Here is a 20,480-nt window from a genome sequence, read left to right as displayed (position 1 = left end):
ACTTGCACCCCCTGGGCGTCTGGGGAATTGCAGCTGAGCTGCAGGCAGGCTGCTGCATGTCCTGGTTTCTTGGGGCTGGGACTCAGGCACCCCCTTGCCCTTCCCACCCTGGGGCTGCCAGGACAGCAGAGGATGACCGGTCCCAAGGCCACAGCGCGTGCTCGTTTTGAGGAGGGCTGGGTGCCTTGGGCTCTGCCCAGATGACCCCAGGCACTGATTAGGTCAGGGTCACCAGACCAGGTGGCTCTTCAACTTTCCGGGCTTGTCAGGAGCCACCTGATAACCAGAGAGCCTGGTCCCCAAGGTCCCCACCCCCAGTGGGGGTGGGCTGGGTGCGGCGTGGGGGCCTGAGGCCACGGGTGTGAGGCTCCCAGGCTCCGGGCCTGTGGAGCAACCCCCGAGGGAGTGCTGGGGAGTGGGCCTCTGCCGGCCCCCCAGCCAGGCGTCCCGGGGCCACACTGGACTTGAGGCGATGGGGTGAGGTGCCTTTATTGCCAGAGCCCCCCCTTCACTTGGCCTTGCCCTGGGCGGCCACGGCCTCCATGGCCTTGCGCACCGTCTCCTCGTCGCCCAGGAAGCGCATGGGCTTGGTGGGCTTCAGCGCCTGGTCCAGCTCGTACACGATGGGGATCCCTGTGGGCAGGTTCAGCTCCATGATGGCCTGGTCGGACATCCCTGGACGGGAGAGACAGGGTCTGAGCCCCTCCCAGCCTGTCTGCCCCGCCGCCACCTGCTCTCGCCTTCAGCAGGCTCCGTGACCTTTACCGGCCACAGAGCTGTCAGCCAGGCAGCAGCCCTCCCGCCCTGAGAGCAAGGCCACGGACACGCCTAGAGAAGGTCAAGCCTGCACTGAGACAGCAGCCTACAGAAATAGCTGTGGGGAACCAGGACCTCGCTCCATCTGAGCTATCTTGATGGGGGCGGGGGGGGGGGTGATTGGCCCCCTTGGCCCAACGTGAGCTCTAGCCAGACTGGGGACGTTCGGGTTTGGGTTCAGAAAGGACGTTAACCATGCGGTTTCTTTTTAATGTCGCGATAGCCTAAGCAGAGGAGCAGGGCTGCTCCCGAGGAAGGGGGTGGGAGAGGCCCAAGGGCCGCCTGTGGCCGAGGGGCCCTGGAGGCCCTGCCAGGTGGGAAGAAGAGTTTCCTGTGGAAACCCAACCCTGCCAGCCTCCCGCAGGCCTGGCCTGGAATAGCAGCTTGACCTTTGGTATTCCTGCCACCCCAGCCCCTTGCTGCAAGGAGGGCTGGAGAGCGCTTTGGGCAGTGGGAGGAGACCCTTTTCTAGTCGGGGCTGCAGGAAGCCCAGAGGGAAGGGCCCAACACGGTCCGTCGTCTGCTAGGCTCAGTGCCAGCTGCCAGGCGTCCAGGGACCCTGCATTCTGGGGACGGCGGGCTGGGGCCTCAGTGGGGAACCTGTCCTGTTGGGAGGGGTTGCTGCCTTTTGAACGGAAGGCCAACTGAGGGTCTCTAGGGTTTTCCACCCCCTGTGCCCTTCTTCCCACTCGTCTTTGCCTGGAGTGGGTGTGAGCAGGGGGACAGGGCCCTGGCCTGGGTCCCATATCCAGCAGCTTCTGGGGGAGTGACTGGACCAGGGTCACTCAGCAAAGTGATGCCCTGCCTTTTCCTGGGTGGCCTCTGGGCAAGATGCCATTGCTGGCCTTCCCTCCTCTCGCCCGGGGCTGGTGTTTAGGACACAGGGCCAGCCGGGGACCCCTCAGCCCCTGTGTAGATGGCTGGGCCTGGGTCAGGAGTGGCAGGCGTTTTCACCCACCGGCTCCAGAACACTCATGTTCCGCCGCGTCCCAGTACACACAGCAATGAACATGCTTACAAAGCTGTTTTTCAAACGGCCTCTCGACCCGCCCAGTTGAAGTCAGTTTGGAGCCCCACCCCCCATGCCGGTGCCTGCAAAGCTGCCTCAAGGCACCTGGGCCTTTGCTGAAAGGGGGCTGACTGTTTCAGGGGACTGTGTCACCCGGCCTGCCTGTGAGGGTGGGCCTCACCTTCCAGATGCTTGACGATGCCCCGCAGGCTGTTCCCGTGGGCTGCGATGAGCACTCTCTTGCCTGCCTTGATCTGGGGCGCGATCTCATCGTTCCAGAAGGGCAGGGCCCGGGCAATGGTGTCCTTGAGGCTCTCGCACGTGGGCAGTTCCCCGGGCTTCAGGCCTGCGTACCGCCGCTCCTGGGGGCATCCACACTGCGTTCACTCCCCAGACAGCTGCCCCGGCCCCGCCCGGGCTCCCGTCCCGAAGGCCCCCATCCCCAGGCCTCCCCCCGCCCGCCAGCAGCCCACCTTGCTGATGGAGCTGTAGTAGGGGTGCTTCTCATCCATGGGGGGCGGTGGGATGTCGAAGGAGCGCCTCCAGATCTTCACCTGCTCCTCCCCGTGCTTGGCGGCCGTCTCCGCCTTGTTGAGGCCGGTGAGCCCCCCGTAGTGCCGCTCGTTGAGGCGCCAGGTGCGCACCACGGGCAGCCACATCTGGTCCGTGCCGTCCAGGATGGTCCAGAGGGTGCGTATGGCCCGCTTCAGCACCGACGTGTAGCAGATGTCAAATTCCATCTTTGCGTCCTTGATGGCATGGGCCCCCCTCTTGGCCTCCTCGGCCCCCTTCTCGCTCAGCTCCGCGTCAAACCAGCCGCAGAAGCGGTTCTCCTGGTTCCAGGTGCTCTCGCCGTGCCGAACCATCACGAGGCGGTGGGTGGCCATGGTGGCGGTGGTGGCGGGGACGGTGGCAGGCTCCAGACAGGGACAGGTGCCTCCCGGGCACCCCCAGCTTTATAACAGTCTGTCCCCTGCCCCCACCCAGGCCAACTGCCAATTAGCATTCCAGGTCTGATGGGCAGCGGCAGGTGGCCAGTAGCAGAGCCGAGTGTCAGGCAGTCCAAGAGCTGGACTTAAAATAGCCTCACCCACCACCAGTCGCCACAGGTCCGGAGCCCGGGCTGGGTGGGGCTTCCGAGCAGGGCTGGGCATGGAGGGCAGACGTCAAGCCCGAGAGGCGGGGGCCCGAAGGAACAGAGGGGCTCTCCAGGGCAGGACTCCCCCAGAGGCTGGCGTTCCAGCCCCATCAGCCCATCCCTGCTCCCAGGGGCCCTGACGCTGTCGGGCAAGGGGCAGAAAAACCCCAGCCACTTCCTCCTGGTCCCTCAGCACAGCCGGCGCCAAGCCTGCTTTTGGGTAAGGACAGTAGCCTGGTGTCAGAGGGAGCCGGGGATGGGAACGTGCGTGTGTGTTTGCCCACGCACGTGCGCGTGCACGGTGAGTGCGTGTAGAACCGTGGGTACGTGTATGTGTTGCATGCGTGTGCATGTGTGAGCTGCCAGGAGGATCCCCCAGAGGCTCTGCTCTGCCCGCCCAGGAATGGGGTCTGAATACCGCTGGGACTTCCCTCGGGTTCCTCTGTCCCGCTGGCTCACAGGAGGAGCCCTGTGGGAGCCTGGGGCTGACAGCCGGGCTGGAATCGGCCGAGCCATCCCCTGCACTAGTCCCCTCAAGGGACAGAGGAGGAGGAAATGTTGCTGAGGGCAGAGCCAGGGCGAGAGCCGTGGCCCTGAGGGAGGTCCGGCCCTGTGGGAGGTGGCAGCAGTGGGGGGCAAGGGCTGAGCTGGGCAGCACCGCGGGCCTGGCTGCCTGGACCAGAGAGAGGAGCAGAGGGCTTTCTCCTCCCGTGTCCCTTTGCTGAATTCTCATCTACGCCTGCCACACTCCACCTAGCCCGGCTCATTCCGTCCAGCTAGAACTACCTTTAAAAAGAAAAACAAGGAGTTCCCTGGTGGCTCAACCTGCTGTGGTGCAGGTTCGATCCCTGGCACAGGAACTTCCACGTGCCATGGGCACGGCCAAAAAGAAAGATGAAATTCAGGATTCATGTCCCCAAGGGGCCCCAGGATCAGAGGTGCTGGTTGTTAGGTCTGTGCCCAGCTTACCAGGAGCACCCGGAGGTAGGCTGAGGTTGGGACTAGGCGACGGTGTAGACGGGTGCAGGCCCAGGAACTCTGCCTTCAGGTGTTGGGGACAAGGGCCACTGGGGCCTGGGCTGTGAAGAAACCAAGCAGGGTCGAGATGCCAAGTTGCAGCTGCACCCTCCCGGGGGGCCCCATCCACAGCCCCCCACTTCCTCCCACCCCGATGTCACATTTCTGAAAATAGAAGAGTGGGTAGGAGGCCACTTCTCACCGAGGTGAGAGAAGTCCTGACGCTCCTTCCAGCACCGCTGCCCGCCCAGTGCAGAGGCTCCCAGCTCCGGGTCCGGAGACGGAGGCTCTGCACCCCAGCCTGGAGGTGGAGGCCGCCCTCTGAGCAGTGCCACGGGCAGGTCGTGCCGCTCCGGCGCTGTCCTGATTCAAACCACAGCTCTACGTATTGTCTGCTTTTTGTCCTCTTGACCATGGCCAGGCCCTAGAAAAGACAAAAAAAAAAAAAAAAAAAATCAACTGACTCAAAGCAAACTTTCACTCTCTTTACATCCCTGCTCAGAAATACAACCCGTTCCAAACTGTCAGCAGACTCCCCTGTACTTGCTGCAGATTTTTCCCGAATCGCAGGCCCTCTGCTACCCCTGCTCCTCGTCTTTTGGAGCTTCCCTCATTTTCCTTTTTTTTTTTTTTTTTGTCTTTTTTTGCTATTTCTTTGGGCCGCAGCCTCGGCATATGGAGGTTCCCAGGCTAGGGGTCGAATCGGAGCTGTAGCCACCAGCCTAGGCCAGAGCTGCAGCAACGCAGGATCCAAGCCGTGTCTGCAACCTACACCACAGCTCACGGCAACGCCGGATCCTTAACCCACTGAGCAAGGGCAGGGACCGAACCCGCAACCTCATGGTTCCCAGTCGGATTCGTTAACCACTGCGCCACGATGGGAACTCCCCTCGTTTTCCTTTTTGATTTACGTCGACAGAAAATAGGAACAACCAGCTCTTCTAGTGCATCCTGACTACTAGGAAGGAGTTAAATAATGGGTGGGGAGAGATGGAGGTGAGAGGGCACTGGTTTTGCTGGGAGGCAGGGGATGGGGGGCTAGAGACAGCCCCTTGGATGTGACATTTAGAAACAGCAGAAAGCAAAGGACTCAGCTAGGATGGGAGACAGCGTCCCAGGCAGAGGAGCCGCCAAAGGACCAGTCCCCACAGGACAATGAACAGGTGCGTGGTACAGCGTCATGGAGGGGCTGGGCCTTGTGCCCTGAGGAATGGGAGTCGCTGGAGAGTTTGAAGCCACTTGCAGCTGGAGAGGCAGGCGTGGAGGCCAAGAGCCCTGGTAGCGGTGGTGGCTTTGGGTTGCGTGAGGACGAGTCTGTCCGGGGGATGTTAAGAAAGCAGAAGACCTCAGAGGAGCACTGGGACTGAGAAGACCCAGCCTCTGAGCCTTGGCTCCAAGCTGACTCCTATTCATTCAAAAAGCATTTTCGGGAGTTCCCAACATGGCTCAGCAGTAATGAACCTGGCTAGTATCCATGAGGACACAGGTTTGATCCCTGGCCTTGCTCCATGGGTTAAGGATCCGGCATTGCCCTGAGCTGTGGTGTAGGCTGGCAGATGCAGCTCCAATTTGATCCTTAGCCTGGAAACGTCCATATGCCATGGGTGCAGTCCTAAAAAACAAAAAACAAAAAAATTCCCAGGATTAAAGGGACATGAACTCTGTTGACTGCTTCAGGATTTTAGCAGGGGTCGGCCCCACAAGCCTTTGGGAATATCCCAACCGAGCATCTCCCACATGGTCTGAAGGTACCCCAACACCTCAGCACTCAACCCCAACCTGCACCCACTCTGGGTCTAGATTCTTGTGAGTGCTCCCAGGTGCAACGCCTAGAGCAGGTCCAGTAATCACAGGGCTCCCAGAGAATGGACCAGGGTCTGTGGGCAAAGGGTGAGCCGTAAGCTGGAGCTATGGCACCACCTTCTTGGAAACAAGAGATTCCCAGCAGCCAGCTTGAGGAGCTGTAGGAATAAGACATTAAAGCTTAATACTTCTGCCACAAGGGGGAGCAAGAAGAGCGGAGAAGGACACCCAGGCAAAAATCTAGGAAAGCCCAGATAAAGCTACATCAACAAATAATACTCCATAAGAAGGCAACCAGTAAAGATGTAAGGAGATGCCTCCTACTTCAAATGGGACAGCAGCAAAGCGAGACTGCAAGGTATGTGAAAAATCAAGGAAATACATCATCACCAAAAAACACCAAAAACTCTACCATCAAGCTCAAAACCAGAGACTATTGCAGTCTGGCCAATGGAGAGTTCAAAATGGCTCTTTTCAAGATACGCAAGGTGCTGTCCGAAAACTCAGGAAGATGGCTCAGTGATATTAGGAAGCGCTTTACCAAGTAGATAGAAACCATTAAAAAAATCAAGATAGTCTCTAGTTAAAGAATTCACTGAGTGAAATAAAGGATGCACAGAGCATCTGTAGCAGAGTAGAGCAGGTGGAGAGAAGCGCATGGACTCAGATGATAGGAATTTTGAAATAACACAAGGGAAAAAAGGAGAAAATTAAAAAGGGAGTTCCCTGGTGGCTTGGTGGGTTAAGGACCCAATGTCACCCTGAGGATACGGATTCAATCCCTGGCCTTGCTCAGTGGGTTAAGGACCCGGTGTTGCCATAAGCTGCAGCACAAGTCTCAGATGCGATGTGGATCCCGTGTTGCTGTGGCTGTGGTGTAGACCAGCAGCTGCAGCTCCAATTCAACCCCTAGCCTGGGAACTTCCATAATACCTCAGGTGTGGCCCTAAAAAGGAAAAAAACAAAAATTAAAAAAAGGAAGCAATCCCATTTACCATTGCATCAAAGAGAATAAAATACCTAGGAATACACCTACCTAAAGAGGCAAAAAACCTGTACTCTCGAAACTCTAAAATGCTGATGAAGAAAACTGACAATGGAGAAAAGACAAGGCTGCCTTTCAGTAAGTGATGCTGGAGAAAATGGACAGAACACGCAACAAGGCAGGGACTGAGGAGAAAAGCTTCAGGGGAAATCAACCCGCCAGCAGCGCCTCGTCTTGCACTGACTTCTAGTCGCTAGAACTTCGAGGAAATACATTTCTGTTGTTTGAGCCTCCTAGTCTACGGCAGCCCTGGGATCCTGAAACACACTTCTACCGAGAAGTGGGGAGCTGCTGCACCAAACACCTAACGATGTGGAAGTGGCTTTGGAGGTGGGTAATTCAAAGAGGCTGGAAGCCTTTTAAGGTACATGTCAGAAAAACTCTAACACTCTTGAAGGCTGTCCTGGCAGAAATGACATTAAAGGGAGTTCTGGGATTTCCTTGGTGGCCTAGCAGTTAAGGAGCCAGCTTTTTTTTTTTTTTTTTTTTTTCTTCCGTCTTTTTAAGGCTGCACCACAGCCTATGAAAGTTCCCAGGCTAGGGGTCCAATCAGAGCTACAGCTGCCAGCCTACACCACAGCCACAGCAACGCCTAGCTGTGTCTGCGACCTACACCACAGCTCACGGCAATGCTGGATCCTTAACCCACTGAGCGAGGCCAGGGATCAAACCCGCAACCTCCTGGTTCCTAATCGGATTTGTTTCCCCTGCGCCACGAAGGGAACTCCGGGATCCAGCATTGTAAACTGCAGTGGCTGGGGTCACTGCTGTGGTGCAGGTTTGATCCATGGCCCAGGAGCTTCTGCATGCTGCTGGCACAGCCAAAAAGAAAAGAGAAAGAAAAAGGTCTCAGGAGTTCCCGTCGTGGCGCAGTGGTTAACGAATCCGACTAGGAACCATGAGGTTGCAGGTTCGATCCCTGCCCTTGCTCAGTGGGTTAACGATCCGGCGTTGCCGTGAGCTGTGGTGTAGGTTGCAGACACGGCTCGGATCCCGCGTTGCTGTGGCTCTGGCGTAGGCCAGTGGCTGCGGCTCCGATTCGACCCCTAGCCTGGGCACCTCCATATGCTGCCGGAGCGGCCCAAGAAATAGCCAAAAAAAAAAAAAAAAAAAAAAAAAAAAAAAAAAAAAAAAAGACCAAAAACACAAAAATTTAAAAAAAAAAAAAGGTCTCAGATAGAAAGGAGAAAATGTAATTGGATGGGGGGGGGGGCTCTCGTTGGAAAGTGGTGAAGACACACACGGCTGACCTGCGTTCTCATGTCGGTGGAGGGTAGAAATCTGAGGGCCAGACTTGAAAACACAGCTGAAGAGATTTCTGAACAAAGTATTGATGGTGCAGACTGATTTCTCCTTACTGCTTAGAGTAAGATGAGAGAGGAGAGAGAGGAATTGAAAAATGACTTGTTAAGCAAAAAGAATCTGTAACCTGAACATGTAAAATTCTCAGACCGTCCATGGTGCCAAAATTGAAAAATCGTGCTCTGGGAGTTCCCGTTGTGACTCAGCAGAAAGGAACCCCACTGGTGTCCATGAGGATGCAGGCTCCATCCCTGGCTTTGCTCAGTGGATTGAGGATCCGGTTTGGCTGCAGGCTGCGGTATAGGTCACAGACCCGGCTCAGATCCCACATTGCTATGGCTATGGTGTAGACCAGTAGCTGTAGCTCTGGTTCAACCCCTGGCCTGGGAGCTTCCATATGCCATGGGTATGGCCCTAAAAAAAAGAGACTGAGAGAGAAAGAAAGAGAGAGAAAGAGAGAGAGAGGGAAAGAAAGAAAGGAAGGAGGGAAGGAAGGAAGGAAGGAAAGAAGGAAGGAAGGAAGGAAGGAAAGAAGGAAGGAAGGAAGGAAGGAAAGAAGGAAGGAAGGAAGGAAGGAAGGGAAAAAGAAAGAAAGAAAGAAAGAAAAAGAAAGAGAGAAAGAAAGAAAGAAAGAAAGAAAGAAAGAAAGAAAGAAAGAGAAAGAAAGAGAGAAAGAAAGAAAGAAAGAAAGAAAGAAAGAAAGAAAGAAAGAAAGAAAGAAAGAAAGAAAAGAAAGAAAGAAAAAAGCGTGCTCTGGCGAGAACTCTAGTGGTCGGCCAGTCACTCCAAAAACAGACTGTGGTTGTGACTCATGGTCCAGGCAGCCGTCTCAGCAGAAGCCAGGGACAGAAATGGGGTTGCCTGGCAGGACCACTGGACAGAAATGGGGTTGCCTGGCAGGACCACTGCCATCTTGAACAAAGAGGGCAGAAACGGGATACGATGAAGACAGGCTGTTGGGAATTCTTCAGGATTGGACACAGAACTATGTGGCTGTGACCAGGCTTCAAGAAAAGGGGGAAATGCTTATATCTGGAATCTAATATACGGCACAAATGAGCCTTGCCACAGAAAAGAAACTGATGGACTTGGAGAACAGACTTGTGGTTGCCAAGGGGGAGGGAGTGGGATGGACTGGGAGTCTGGGGTTAATAGACACAAACTACTGGAATGGATAAGCAATGAGATCCTGCTGTTTAGCACTGGGAACTATATCTAGTCACTTATGATGGAGCGTGACGGAGGATAATGTGAGAAAAAGCATGTGTATATATATGTGTGTTGCTGCACAGTAGGAAAACAATTTTTTTTTTCTTTTTAGGGCTGCCCTGGGGCATATGGAAGTTCCCAGGCTAGGGGTCTAATCGGAGCTGTAGCTGCCAGCCTACACCGCAGCCACAGCAAGGTGGGATCTGAGCCGCATCCTCGACCTACACCACAGCTCAAGGCAAAGCCAGATCCTTCGCCCACTGATCAAGGCCAGGGATCGAACCTGAGTCCTCATGGATGCCAATCGGATTCTTTACCACTGAGCCACCATGGGAACTCCTGTACAGAACTGACAGAACACTGTAAATCAGCTCTAATGGAAATAATAAAAATCATTTAAAAAAGAAAAAAAAGAACAGGGGGGAACGAGCTGGGTCGTGGTCTGCACACACGGGCTGGAAGAGGAATTTCCAGACTCGTATCGGGGTGAAAAGAAAGAAGAGTTTCTTGAGAATAGAAATGCTGCTGGCGCAGCAGGATGACTTGCTGACCATCAGGGAGAGGGGACGCCTGGGCACGTGGTCGTGTCTGTTTTTATAGCCCAGGGAGGGGGGAGGTCTCGCCATACACCTGCTATCTGCGGATTGGTCGGGGAAAGGGGGCTCTTAGGATACACTGGCTGGTTGGTTGGGGCTTGTAATGCCCTATAGGAGTGGGGTGAGGCGTGGGCCACATGCCTCTCCTAGTAGGGGCAGCAAGGAGGAGGCCAGGATGCTCGAGGTGGGGGAGGCGGCCTTGCAATGAGCCGGATGGGGCGAGGACAAGGGTCTGGCGATTCTTGTCTTGGCCAGAGGCTTTGAGGTCATCCTCCTTGAAGACACCTTGAAACCCAACAATCTGTTTCCTCCTCAGTTCCAGAGGCCAGGGCCTCTTCTTAGAGGTAGGCTGCCACCACCTAGAGCCTGGGCACCCCGCACCCCACCCCCCACAAACAGTGGGCCCAGAAGGCAGAGCTGCCACCCCAGGGAGTCCAGAGGACAGAACATCGAGCCAAGAGCATTCTCAAGTCTCAAAAGCTGGTAGGATTTGCTTAGGACCACCCATCACTGGCTCCTTTTTTCCTACGTCCTCCCTTTGGAATGGCAATATCTACACCATGCCTGTCCCACTGTTGTGTTTCGGAAGCAGAGAACTTGTCTGCTTTCACAGGTCACAGCTGAGGAGGAGCTTCGCCTCAGGATGACTCATACCTCACGGCTCCTGCACGTGATTTAGGTGATATTTGGAACCGAGAGTTCATGCTGAGATGCTAAGACTTTTTTTTTTTTTTTTTTTTTTTTGCTCATGAGGACACAGGGTAGATCCCTGGCCTCACTCAGTGGGTGAAGGATCTGGCGTTGCCATGAGCTGTGGTGTAAGTCGCAGATGCAGCTTGGATCCTGTGTTGCTGCGGCTGCAGTGCAGGCCAGCAGCTCCTATTCAAGGCATATGGAGGTTCCCAGCTCCCTAGCCTAGGAAATTCCATATGCCTTGGGTGCAGCCCTAAAAAAAAAAAAAAAATTAAAAAAAAAAAAAAAAAAAAACACAGGCCAAAAAAAAAAAAAAGGATGAACTGGGGCAAACAAACGAAGACAGATGAAAGGGCTGCTGAGCTTCAGACTCCTCTCTCTCAGTCTCTGTCTTGGGATCCGTGTCTCTCTCAGCTCCTCGAGGTCAGACTGAGCTTCCAGTGTGTCTTCCTCCTTCCCGCCACGCCACCTACACCGTCTCTTCAACCTCCGTTTCCTGAACAAACTCTCTCATCAAACTTCCACTTTGCTCTGAAACTCTCTTCTCCCCTGCACCTGTGAGAGCCTGTCCCTTTTGTATTCAGCCTTCTGTGGATCCAGAGGCTCACACCCCACCTTCTTTCACTCTCTGGACTAATGCTGAATTCTGAGCCATAGTCCCATGTCCCAGAGTGAACAAAGATTTGCTGAGAAATGGAATATAGTCATTCGAACTTACCAGCCTGGTTTCTCTGACTCATCAGCCGGTTCACAGGCTTGTCGGGGAGGGCCAGGCTCAGCCCTGGATGCAAACTGCTCAGGAGGAAAACGCTGCGATCCTCTAGGACCACACCTGCAAGACCAAGCCTATTGGTTAGAAAAGGCCAACTCCACGATCGGCTTCAGGCAATCGAGAGAGGCTGCACTGAGCCATTCCTAGAGCCTTTCCACAGCCTGTTGATTGGAACAAAATCCAGTCTTGTGCACAAAAATCTGGTGAAGCTGTTCGTGAAGAGTATACTCGATTTCAGGTTGGTTTTTTTAAAAAATGTCTGGTTGTATTTCAGAAGTTGATTCCATCCAAGGAGTTTTTTCTTTTTCCTTCCTTCCCTCTTTTCTCTCTCTCTCTTTCTTCCTTCTTTTACGAGTTCTATCTAATTTTATTTTATTTTTAATTTTTTTATTTTAATGATTTTTCCCCCATTATAGCTGCTTTACAGTGTTTGGTCAATTTTCTACTGTACAGCAAGGTGACCCGGTCAAACATACATGTGTACATTCTTTTTTCTCACATTATTATGCGCCATCATATGTGACTAGATATGGTTCCCAGCATCTTTCTTTCCCTTCCTTCCTTCCTGTCTTTCTTTCTTGGCTGCCCGATGGCAAATGGAGCTCCCAGGCCAGGGATCAGATCTGACCTGCAGTTGTGACCTATGCCGAAGCTGCAGCAACACCAGATCCTTTAAGCCACTGTGCCCGGCTGGGGAATCTAACGTGCGTCCTGGCACTGCAGCGACAGCACTGATCCTGTTGCACCACAGCGGGAACTCCCATCCAAGTAGCTTTTAATCGTATGTTTATTAAAGGGCCAAATCAGAATCTTTCTCTTCCAGTAAAAAGGACCAGGATGGAATGGGAAACCCTGTCCACTTGGATTTATTTATTTATTTTATTTATTTTTTGTCTTTTTAGGGCCACACCCATGGCATACGGACGGTCCCAGGCTAGGGGTCAAATTGGAGCTACAGTCGCTGGCCTACACCACAGCCACAGCAATGCCAGTTCCAAGCCGCATCTGCGACCTACACCACAGCTCCCAGCAATGCCAGATCCTTAACCCACTGAGCGAGACTAGGGATCGAACCTGCGTCCTCATGGATACTAGTCAGATTCGTTTCTGCTCAGCCATGACAGGAACTCCCATTGCAGATTTAGTTAATCTGGCCAACTAGCTCTCTCACACTCTAGACTGAGTATCCTCAAAGGAAGACTGCTAAAATTTCTCATCTTAAACTCCCGCAAATGAAGGCCCCTCAACAAAACCAAAACCCCCCTTGTTTCTGCTTTTAGAGCAAAGAGCCAGGACATTGGAAAAGAAATTGTTACAGGAGTTCCTGTTGTGGCTCAGCGGTTAAGGAACCTGTCTAGCATCCATGAGGACTCAGGTTTGGATCCATGGCCCCGCTCAGTGGATTAAGGATTTGGCATTGCTCTGAGCTGTGGTGTAGGTCGTAGACGCGGCTCAGATCTAGCATTGCTGTGGCTGTGGTGTAGGCTGGCGGCTACAGCTCTGATTGAACCCCTAGCCTGGGAACCTCCATATGCCACAAGTGCAGCCCTAAAAAAGACAAAAAGAAAGAAATTGGTACAAATTCAAGCTCTTCGGGCACCTTCAGCCCTCCAACCAGCCTCTCTAACCAGTCCCTCCAACCAGCCCCTCTAACCCGTCCCTCTAAGCAGCCCCTCTAACAAGCCCCTCTAACCAGCCCCTCTAACAAGCCCTCTAACCAGCCCTTCAACCAGCCCTCCAACCAGCCCTCCAACCAGCCCTCTAACCAGCCCTCTAACCAGCCCTCCAACCAGCCCCTCTAACCCGTCCCTCTAAGCAGCCCCTCTAACAAGCCCCTCTAACCAGCCCCTCTAACAAGCCCTCCAACCAGCCCTCCAACCAGCCCTCCAACCAGCCCTCTAACCAGCCCTCTAACCAGCCCTCCAACCAGCCCTCCAACCAGCCCTTCCAATGTCCTCCTAATTCTCAACCGTGGGGCTCTGAGGACCTACAGGGGCTCTTCCCAATCCCCCCCTTAAGTGATGTGGAGAAACATCTGGCGATGGGGGGCGAGTCCCTTCCAGTCCTAACCGACACCAGAGCCACACTCTCAGTGCTCCCTCCACTGCTACAAAGCAGCCCCTGCCCCAAAGGCCTGACACAGCTCAGATAGTGGGATGGCTAATGAATCTCAAGAGGTTCCTGTCACCGAACCTACTCCCTTCTGCTCAGGCCCTTTGAGAAATGCACACCCTCTGGTGGAGGCCGGCAGCTGCAGCTCCGATTCCACCCCGAGCCTGGGAACCCCCATACGCTGCGGGTGCGGCCCTAAAAAAAAAGCAAAATAAGTAAATAAATAAATATAAAAAATAAGACTCAACCGGCAAGGTTTTAGAGGCCTTCCCAATGGCTTGGTCTCAAGCATGGCTGTTGGTCCTTCTAGATCTTAGATCCACCTCTTCAGGAACTCATTAAAGTCTCACTCTTTGAGAGAGTCCTAGGACGCCTGATGCACTTGGCTCTTGCCTCTTTATTTACAGCTGATAAAAGATGAGATAGTCCAACATTGCAAAGGCCTAATTGCTTCCATTAAAAACAACACCACTATGGTTTGTTTTTTTTTTCTGTCTTTTTGTCTTTTCTTGGGCCGCTTCCTGCAGCATATGGAGGTTCCCAGGCGAGGGGTCGAATCAGAGCTATAGTCGCTGGCCTACACCATAGCCACAGCAACATGGGATCCGAGCCATGTCTTCAACCTACAACCCAGCTCACAGCAATGCCAGATCCTTAACCCACTGAGCAAGGCCACGGATCGAACCCGCAACCTCATGGTTCCCAGTTGGATTCTTCAACCACTGAGCCATGACAGGAACTTCAACAACACCACGCTTTGATAGAGCAACCCTTTCACAGTGCCCTCCTGGGAGACAAAGACCTAAAGCATCACACCTTGCAGCCTGGAGCTTTTGTCTGTTGGAAAAGATGCCGCCAGAAGGACTGTCTTCAGCCTCACGGGAAAGGCCCCTATCAAGTACTGCCAACCAACTGTTGTGCCACCAAACTCCAAGGAAAAGACCTGTGAATTCACATGACGCACCTAAAGAAGGCGTGTCACACCTAAACCCTGACCAGAACTGCTTATCACCTGGTGGCCTGAAAATAAAGATTTACTAGAACTGAAGCTGATGAGACATCCGATGAGACAGCTTCCCCAAGATATCTAGACTGAGCCTGTTGGCAGTTGGTCACCAAAACTGTGACAATGACTTAACACTTCGGATGAGCTCCCTGTTTCTTGAATGTGACCTTGATAGGTTTCCGATCCCTGCACTTCCCCTCTGATGTGGGACACTAAGCCCAGGAAAGAATCTTCCTGATAGTGAAAGATAAAAAGCCACTGAAACTGTTCCTGAGGTGGCGCAACAGGATCGGCGGCATCTTGGGAGTGCTAGGACACAGGTTTGATCCCCGTCCGGGCACAGTGGGCTAAGGATCTGATGTTGGTGTAGCCATGGCGTAGGCTGCAACTGCAGCTCAGATCTGATCCCTGGCCCGGGAACGCCATAGGCCACAGGACAGCCAAAAAAAAAAAAAAAAAAAAAGCCACTGAAACTAACAAAGCTCATGATTAGCAAGGCTTTCACAGAAAGGTCTTGATCAAAAGGGGTAAATGTATAAAATTAATCAACAGAAACCTCAGTTAGATAGAGTCAGGAGACCAGAAGGGGTGCTCTCAGACCCTAAAAGGAAGAAGGAAGACTGCTTTCTTGGCAAGGACTTGGGCAGAGAAACACCATGGGCTCTCTGTTTATTTTAGCTGTCCCAGTGTCACTCAACGTGTGTGCCTGACCGCAGTGTGGCCAAACAAACCCAAATAGCGGAGTTTGGAGCCGAGAAAGGTTTACTACAGGGCCATGCAAGGATAAGGGACAGCTCCTGTTAAAAAAAACCTGAAATCCCTGACGATTTTCCAGGAGATGTTTTTGCAGGCAAAATTTGAGGTGAGGACTTCAGGGTGTGTGACTTTCTTCTGATTGGCTGCCGGTGAGGGAACAGGGTCGTCTTCCAGGAACCTTGTGCTCAGCCTTAAGTTACTGGCATCCTCTACCTGGGTAGGGCTTTAGTTCTTGCTGAAGAGCTCAAAGATAGTGTTATGTACATTCCTTGAGGAGGAACCCGACCCTGCTTTAATTGCTGCACCATTGTTTCTTTTTTCTTTCTTTTTTTTTTCCTTTTTTTTTTGCTTTTTAGGGCCACAGCTGTGGCATATGGAAGTTCCCAGGCTAGGGGTTGAATCGGAGCTACAGCTGCTGGCCTACGTCACAGGCACAGCAATGTAGGATCGGAGCTGAGTCTGCGATCTGTACCACCGCTCATAGCAATGCCGGATCTTTAACCCACTGATCGAGGCCAGGGATCGAACCCAAATCCTCATGGATACCAGTCAGGTTTGTAACCCACTGAGCCACAACGGGAACTCCCAGGCTGAAGCCTTTTTCCTATAAAAGGAAATGGGACCATATCCAGCAATCCCACTCCTGGGCGTATATGTGGACAACACTTTCACTGAAAAAGATACATGCACCCCTATGCTCATTGCAGCGCTATGCACAATAGCCAAGACATGGAAACAAACTAAATGTCCAAAGGTAGATGAATGAATTAGGAAGATGTGGTACATATACATAATGGAATACTACTCAGCCATAAAAATGAACAAAATAATGCATTCGCAGCAACATGGATGGAACTAGAGACTCTCATACTAAGTGAAGGAAGTCAGAAAGAGAAAGACAAATACCATATAATATCACTTCTATCTGGAATCTAATATATGGCACAAATGACCCTATCTACAGAAAAGAAACAAACTCATGGACCTGGAGAACAGACTTGTGGTTGCCAAGGGGGAGGGGAAGGGAGTGGGATGGACTGAGAGCTTGGGGTTAGTGGATGCAAACCATTGCATTTGGAGTGGATACGCAATGAGATCCTGCTGCATAGCACAGGGAACTATAATCACTTGTGATGGAACATGATGGAGGATAATGTGAAAAAAGAATGTGTATAAATACATAACTGGGTCGCTTTGCTGTACAGCAGAAATTGACAGAACACTGTAAGTCAACTATAATACACATTTTTTTAAAAAAAGGAAAAGAAACGGGGGACCCAGAAGGGGTTTGTACCCAGGAAAGCCCTGTAGGGTCCCACTTGGTTTCACGGATTTATTTTTCCCCTTTATAAGAGTGCACTGCTTTGCCTGCTGGGCCTGGCCCATGGCTTGCTGTGGTAGTATGCCTCAAATTGCAGTTCTTGGCTGATCCTGAATAAACCCATCTTTGCTAGAGAAATAACTGGGAGTCTTATTTGTTTCAGGTCAACAACCCAGGAGTAAGGGAACCAGCAGAATGACAAAGTTGCTTCAAAGGAGAATGCAGACCAACTGACTGTATATACACCCTGTGAAAAAGGAGAAAAGGAAACGCTTGGGATAAGACTGATAAATCAGACAGAGAACTGGTTAAGGTGCGGGGCCTGGCAGAGGTCATCTGCATTTTTACAGGATAAGATCATTTACATCACCATTGGAAAAAAAAACCCCTGCATCTTATTAATAACAAAGATCATGCTTAGTTTTCTACAAGTTAACTTCTGCCCTTAAAAGAGTAATAGGAGTTCCCACTGTGGCGCAGTGGGTTCGTGATCTGGGTGTTGTCTCTGTGGTGGCAAGGGTTCCATCCCTGGCCTGGTACAGTGGGTGGGGATCCAGCACTGCCACAGCTGTTTCACGGGCTGCACCTGAGGCTCGGATTTGATCCCTGGCCCGGGAACTCCCATGTACTGCGGGGGGGGAGGGGGGAGAGAAAGAAAAACAACAAACAAACTAAAAAACAAAAAACAAACAAACAAAACCCAATCTCAACAAACTGCCCAAAAAAGAGTAACAAAATGCCCTTATTTGGGGAGTTCCCGTTATGACTCAGTGGGTTATGAACCTGACTAGTATCCATGAGGATGTGGGTTCCATCCCTGGCCTTTCTCAGTGGGTTAAGGATCTGGCGTTGCCGTGAGCTGTCGTGTAGGTCACGGATGTGACTTGGATCTGGCGTTGCCGTGGCTCTGGTGTAGGCTGGCAGCTGCAGCTCTGATTTGACCCCTAGCCTGGGAACGTCCATATGCTGCACTTGAGACCATAAAAAGAAAAAAAAAGCCCTTATTTTAAATAGCAAGTCAGGAGTTCCCGTCGTGGCGTAGTGGTTAACAAATCCGACTAGGAACCATGAGGTTGTGCGTTCGATCCCTGGCCTCGCTCAGTGGTTTAAGGATCGCAGACATGCCTCGGATCTCGAGTTGCTGTGGCTGTGGTGTAGGCCGGTGGCTACAGCTCCCATTAGACCCTTAGCCTGGGAACCTCCATATGCTGCAGGAGCGGCCCTAGAAAAGGCAAAAAGACAAAAAAAAAAAAAAAAAAAAAAAATTAAATAGCAACTCAAAGTTACTAGAATCCAAAGACCCTTGGTGGTCTCGTCTGAAGGTGCGTAACTATGACAACGCAGGCCAAGGACATCTTTTTTGCTTTACTTGCAAGTTCTGGTTCCAACGGGTGGGGTCTGGTGGTACAGGTTTTATAGCCATCAGATGAGTTCATGTGTTGAAGTCTGAAAAGTGTTTGTGAGACATGAGGAATGGGGGCAGGGCACAACCCTCAAAGAAGGACACATCCATTGAGAAAAACTGGATACGATAAAAAAAACTTGCGTTAGAACTGATAAAGCCCAAAATGGCAGAAGCGTCAACTTCCGCCTCATTATATGCTCAGTGTAATTCATTAGCTTCTAAATGACATACTCACAGGCGCTGTGGCAGTTCTGAGGCTGACCATAAAAGGCCAAAAAGTGGGCAGTGGCCCAGCTCCTGGAAATCCCCTCCCCTTCCCCAAAACAGGTGGAGCTGGAATAATCCTCTCACTGGTTAGTCTTTGAAATTACTCAGCCCGTAAACACTAACCAGCCCGTATTTCAGGCCACTTTCACCTTTTGAGACAGATGGCATTCTGCCCACAGAATGAGTGTCTCTCAATAAATCTACATCTTACCTAGCACGTTGCCTCTCACTGAATTCCTTCTGCACTGAGAAATAAAAAACCCGAGCTTCAAAGTCTGAGATGGGTTGTGGGGTTTCGGGGGAAGATGGTGGCTTCATTTGGGACTTGCCTTGGGTGACATCTACTTCCCTGACCCCCTCCCTTCACCTCCAGTTCAAGGGTAGGGTCATGTCCTTTATGCTCCGTTATTATCCTCTACCCCTGGTCTCAGCACTGGGCACTTGGCACCTACTGGTGTAGGTGATTCCCTCTCTCTTTAGACACCAGGCGGCGTTTTCTCACCCCCGCTACGTACTGGCCCTCCAGCTCAGGATCTGGTGCAACAAGTTCAATAAATTCTTGGTGAATAACTGCACAAATGAAGTGGGATCTGAGCCATGTTGTGAAAAAAATATGGGGAGTGCGAGGTAGCGGGGGTGGATGGGCAGCTCAGCAGAGGTGAAGGGCATGGCGAACTCACCAGTGGAGGGGTGGGCTTCAACTGCCCAGCCAATCGTGGGGCAGTGGGGCACTGCCAGAGCTGGAGGATGCAGGCATGAAAGCACCACACCGGAGTGAGAGGGGAGGCGCCGGGGCCGGTCTGCCTTCTCATCCTTTGGCCGTCCTTGCTGTCACACGTGGGGAGGGCGCACGGCCCCAAGCTGCGCGGGGACTGGAGGGACCCTGAAGACCCTGGAGGCACCCCGCCCAAGACAGAGCAAAGGGTCCCCGTACAGCCGCCTCCCTCCAGAACACGCCTCACCGCGCGCAGACTTGGCTTCCTTTAAAAACCTTACTGGCCTGTGCAGGAGTGACCGGACCGTCTCCTCCGAGGGCAGAGCCGTCTGGCGGCTACTCTCCCGCTAGCCGCCGCCGGGAGACTCTCTGCGGGCTCCGGCGCGTGCACTCCGACCGGGCCGACGCCGGCACCCCGTGGATGTAGCCGGGGGCGCGCGAGCCGGGCGCGCGCCAGCTGGGGGCGCGCGTGCCGGGGGCGGAGCGGGGCGAGGGCTTGCGCGGAGCTTCCCGGCTCCGCGTGTGCCCGCGCGCCCCTGCGCCCCGGGGGCCTGATCCCGCCCGTCCGCCCGCCTGCTGGCCGCCGCTCCAGAGCCTCGCCGCGGACCGGCGCCTGCGACCCGGAGGACGCGCAGCCATGGGCCGCCTGCCCGGGAGGGTGGCGGCGCTGCTGCTTGGGCTGCTCGTAGAGGTAGGGCCGGGCCGGGCCGGGCGGGGCTGAGCGGGAGCGGCACCGAGGCGCCCGGGAGACCGTCTGCCCGAGCCCCGAGGGCTGAGGGCCGAGGGGCAGCGCCTCACCCACCCGCCCGGATCCCGGTGCGGAAGGCGTCGATCGGAGCCCTGGTGGCGGGGTCGCCCCCGTCCTCCCCTCTCTTCTCACGCCCCTCCATCCCCCCGACCGCGTTACGGATTCTTGCGCGTCGGGAGGACACGGGAGCCCCCTTTGCGGGCCGTGCGCCCCTTCCCCTGCCCGAGGGCCCCGGCTCGGGGTGGGGTGAGGGTCCCAGGAGTGGCGCAGGCGCAGAGTTGGGGCGCCCAGCGGTTTGGGGCTGGGGCGGGGGCGCCTCCGGGTCGAGGTGCGAGCGAGCGGAGACGTGGTTGTCGGCAGCGTCATGGGGCCGCGAGGGAGATGGCGGGGCTGAGCGGGAGGAAAGGTCCCCGCTGGTGAAAACGATGCGCGAAGTGCTCAGACGCGAGGGAAGGACCCCGGAGAGCTGGGGTGGTGGGTGTGGCCTTTTGGAGCCGAGACAGAGGACTTGTTGAAGCCACCACGGAGGAAGCGCTGCCGGCCGCAGCCTCGTGGGGACCTCGGCCGCCCCTGGCTGGAAAGTTGCATCCTGGTTGGGGACCACCCCCTTCTCGCTAAAGCGGGTTCTTTAAAATGTGAGCTGGTGGGGTTCTGGGGTGTGGCCTGGACTAGGCTTATTCCACTCCTTACTCAGCTTTATTGTTTTGAAGGGACTTTTGTTAAATTAGTGAAGTCAAAGTGAATGAGTGA

General features: G+C 53.6%; 2 protein-coding genes and 1 long non-coding RNA gene across 7 annotated transcripts in view; 2 read left to right on the top strand and 1 right to left on the bottom strand.

Annotated features, from left to right (window-relative positions):
- On the bottom strand, positions 471-19,426 carry PGAM2 (phosphoglycerate mutase 2). Of its 5 annotated transcripts, none has more exons than XM_021078443.1 (7): positions 18,948-19,426; positions 11,347-11,460; positions 4,183-4,404; positions 3,933-4,042; positions 2,299-3,176; positions 2,007-2,187; positions 471-675 (listed from the first exon to the last, which is right to left on the bottom strand). In XM_021078443.1, exons 5-7 carry the CDS (start codon positions 2,710-2,712, stop codon positions 509-511), a joined length of 762 nt encoding a protein of 253 aa, XP_020934102.1. In that variant the 5' UTR covers positions 2,713-3,176; positions 3,933-4,042; positions 4,183-4,404; positions 11,347-11,460; positions 18,948-19,426; the 3' UTR covers positions 471-508.
- On the top strand, positions 3,062-17,024 carry LOC106506850. Its single transcript, XR_001302456.2, has 2 exons — positions 3,062-3,183; positions 16,759-17,024. It is a non-coding gene; the product is annotated as an uncharacterized LOC106506850 (long non-coding RNA).
- The window catches only part of VOPP1 (vesicular, overexpressed in cancer, prosurvival protein 1), an 85,936-nt gene continuing 84,855 nt past the window's right edge, over positions 19,400-20,480 (top strand). Inside the window, exon 1 of the mRNA XM_021079345.1 lies at positions 19,400-19,673. Within this exon, the coding sequence (XP_020935004.1) occupies positions 19,620-19,673 (54 nt within the window). The 5' untranslated portion in view covers positions 19,400-19,619. The remainder of the gene's footprint in view (positions 19,674-20,480) is intronic.

Source organism: Sus scrofa, chromosome 18 (assembly GCF_000003025.6).
Source record: "Sus scrofa isolate TJ Tabasco breed Duroc chromosome 18, Sscrofa11.1, whole genome shotgun sequence".
Lineage (NCBI taxonomy): Eukaryota > Metazoa > Chordata > Mammalia > Artiodactyla > Suidae > Sus > Sus scrofa.
Note: the sequence above shows the minus strand (reverse complement) of the source record. Positions and strands in the feature narration are given on the sequence as shown.

Excerpts from the sequence above, each read along its gene's own strand:
- PGAM2 (XM_021078443.1), bottom strand. The coding sequence starts at position 2,712 with ATGGCCACCCACCGCCTCGTGATGGTTCGGCACGGCGAGAGCACCTGG. Across the intron at positions 2,188-2,298 it reads ACTACAGCTCCATCAGCAAG|GAGCGGCGGTACGCAGGCCT; the intron begins GTGGGCTGCTGG and ends GGATGCCCCCAG. Across the intron at positions 676-2,006 it reads CATCGTCAAGCATCTGGAAG|GGATGTCCGACCAGGCCATC; the intron begins GTGAGGCCCACC and ends TCTCCCGTCCAG.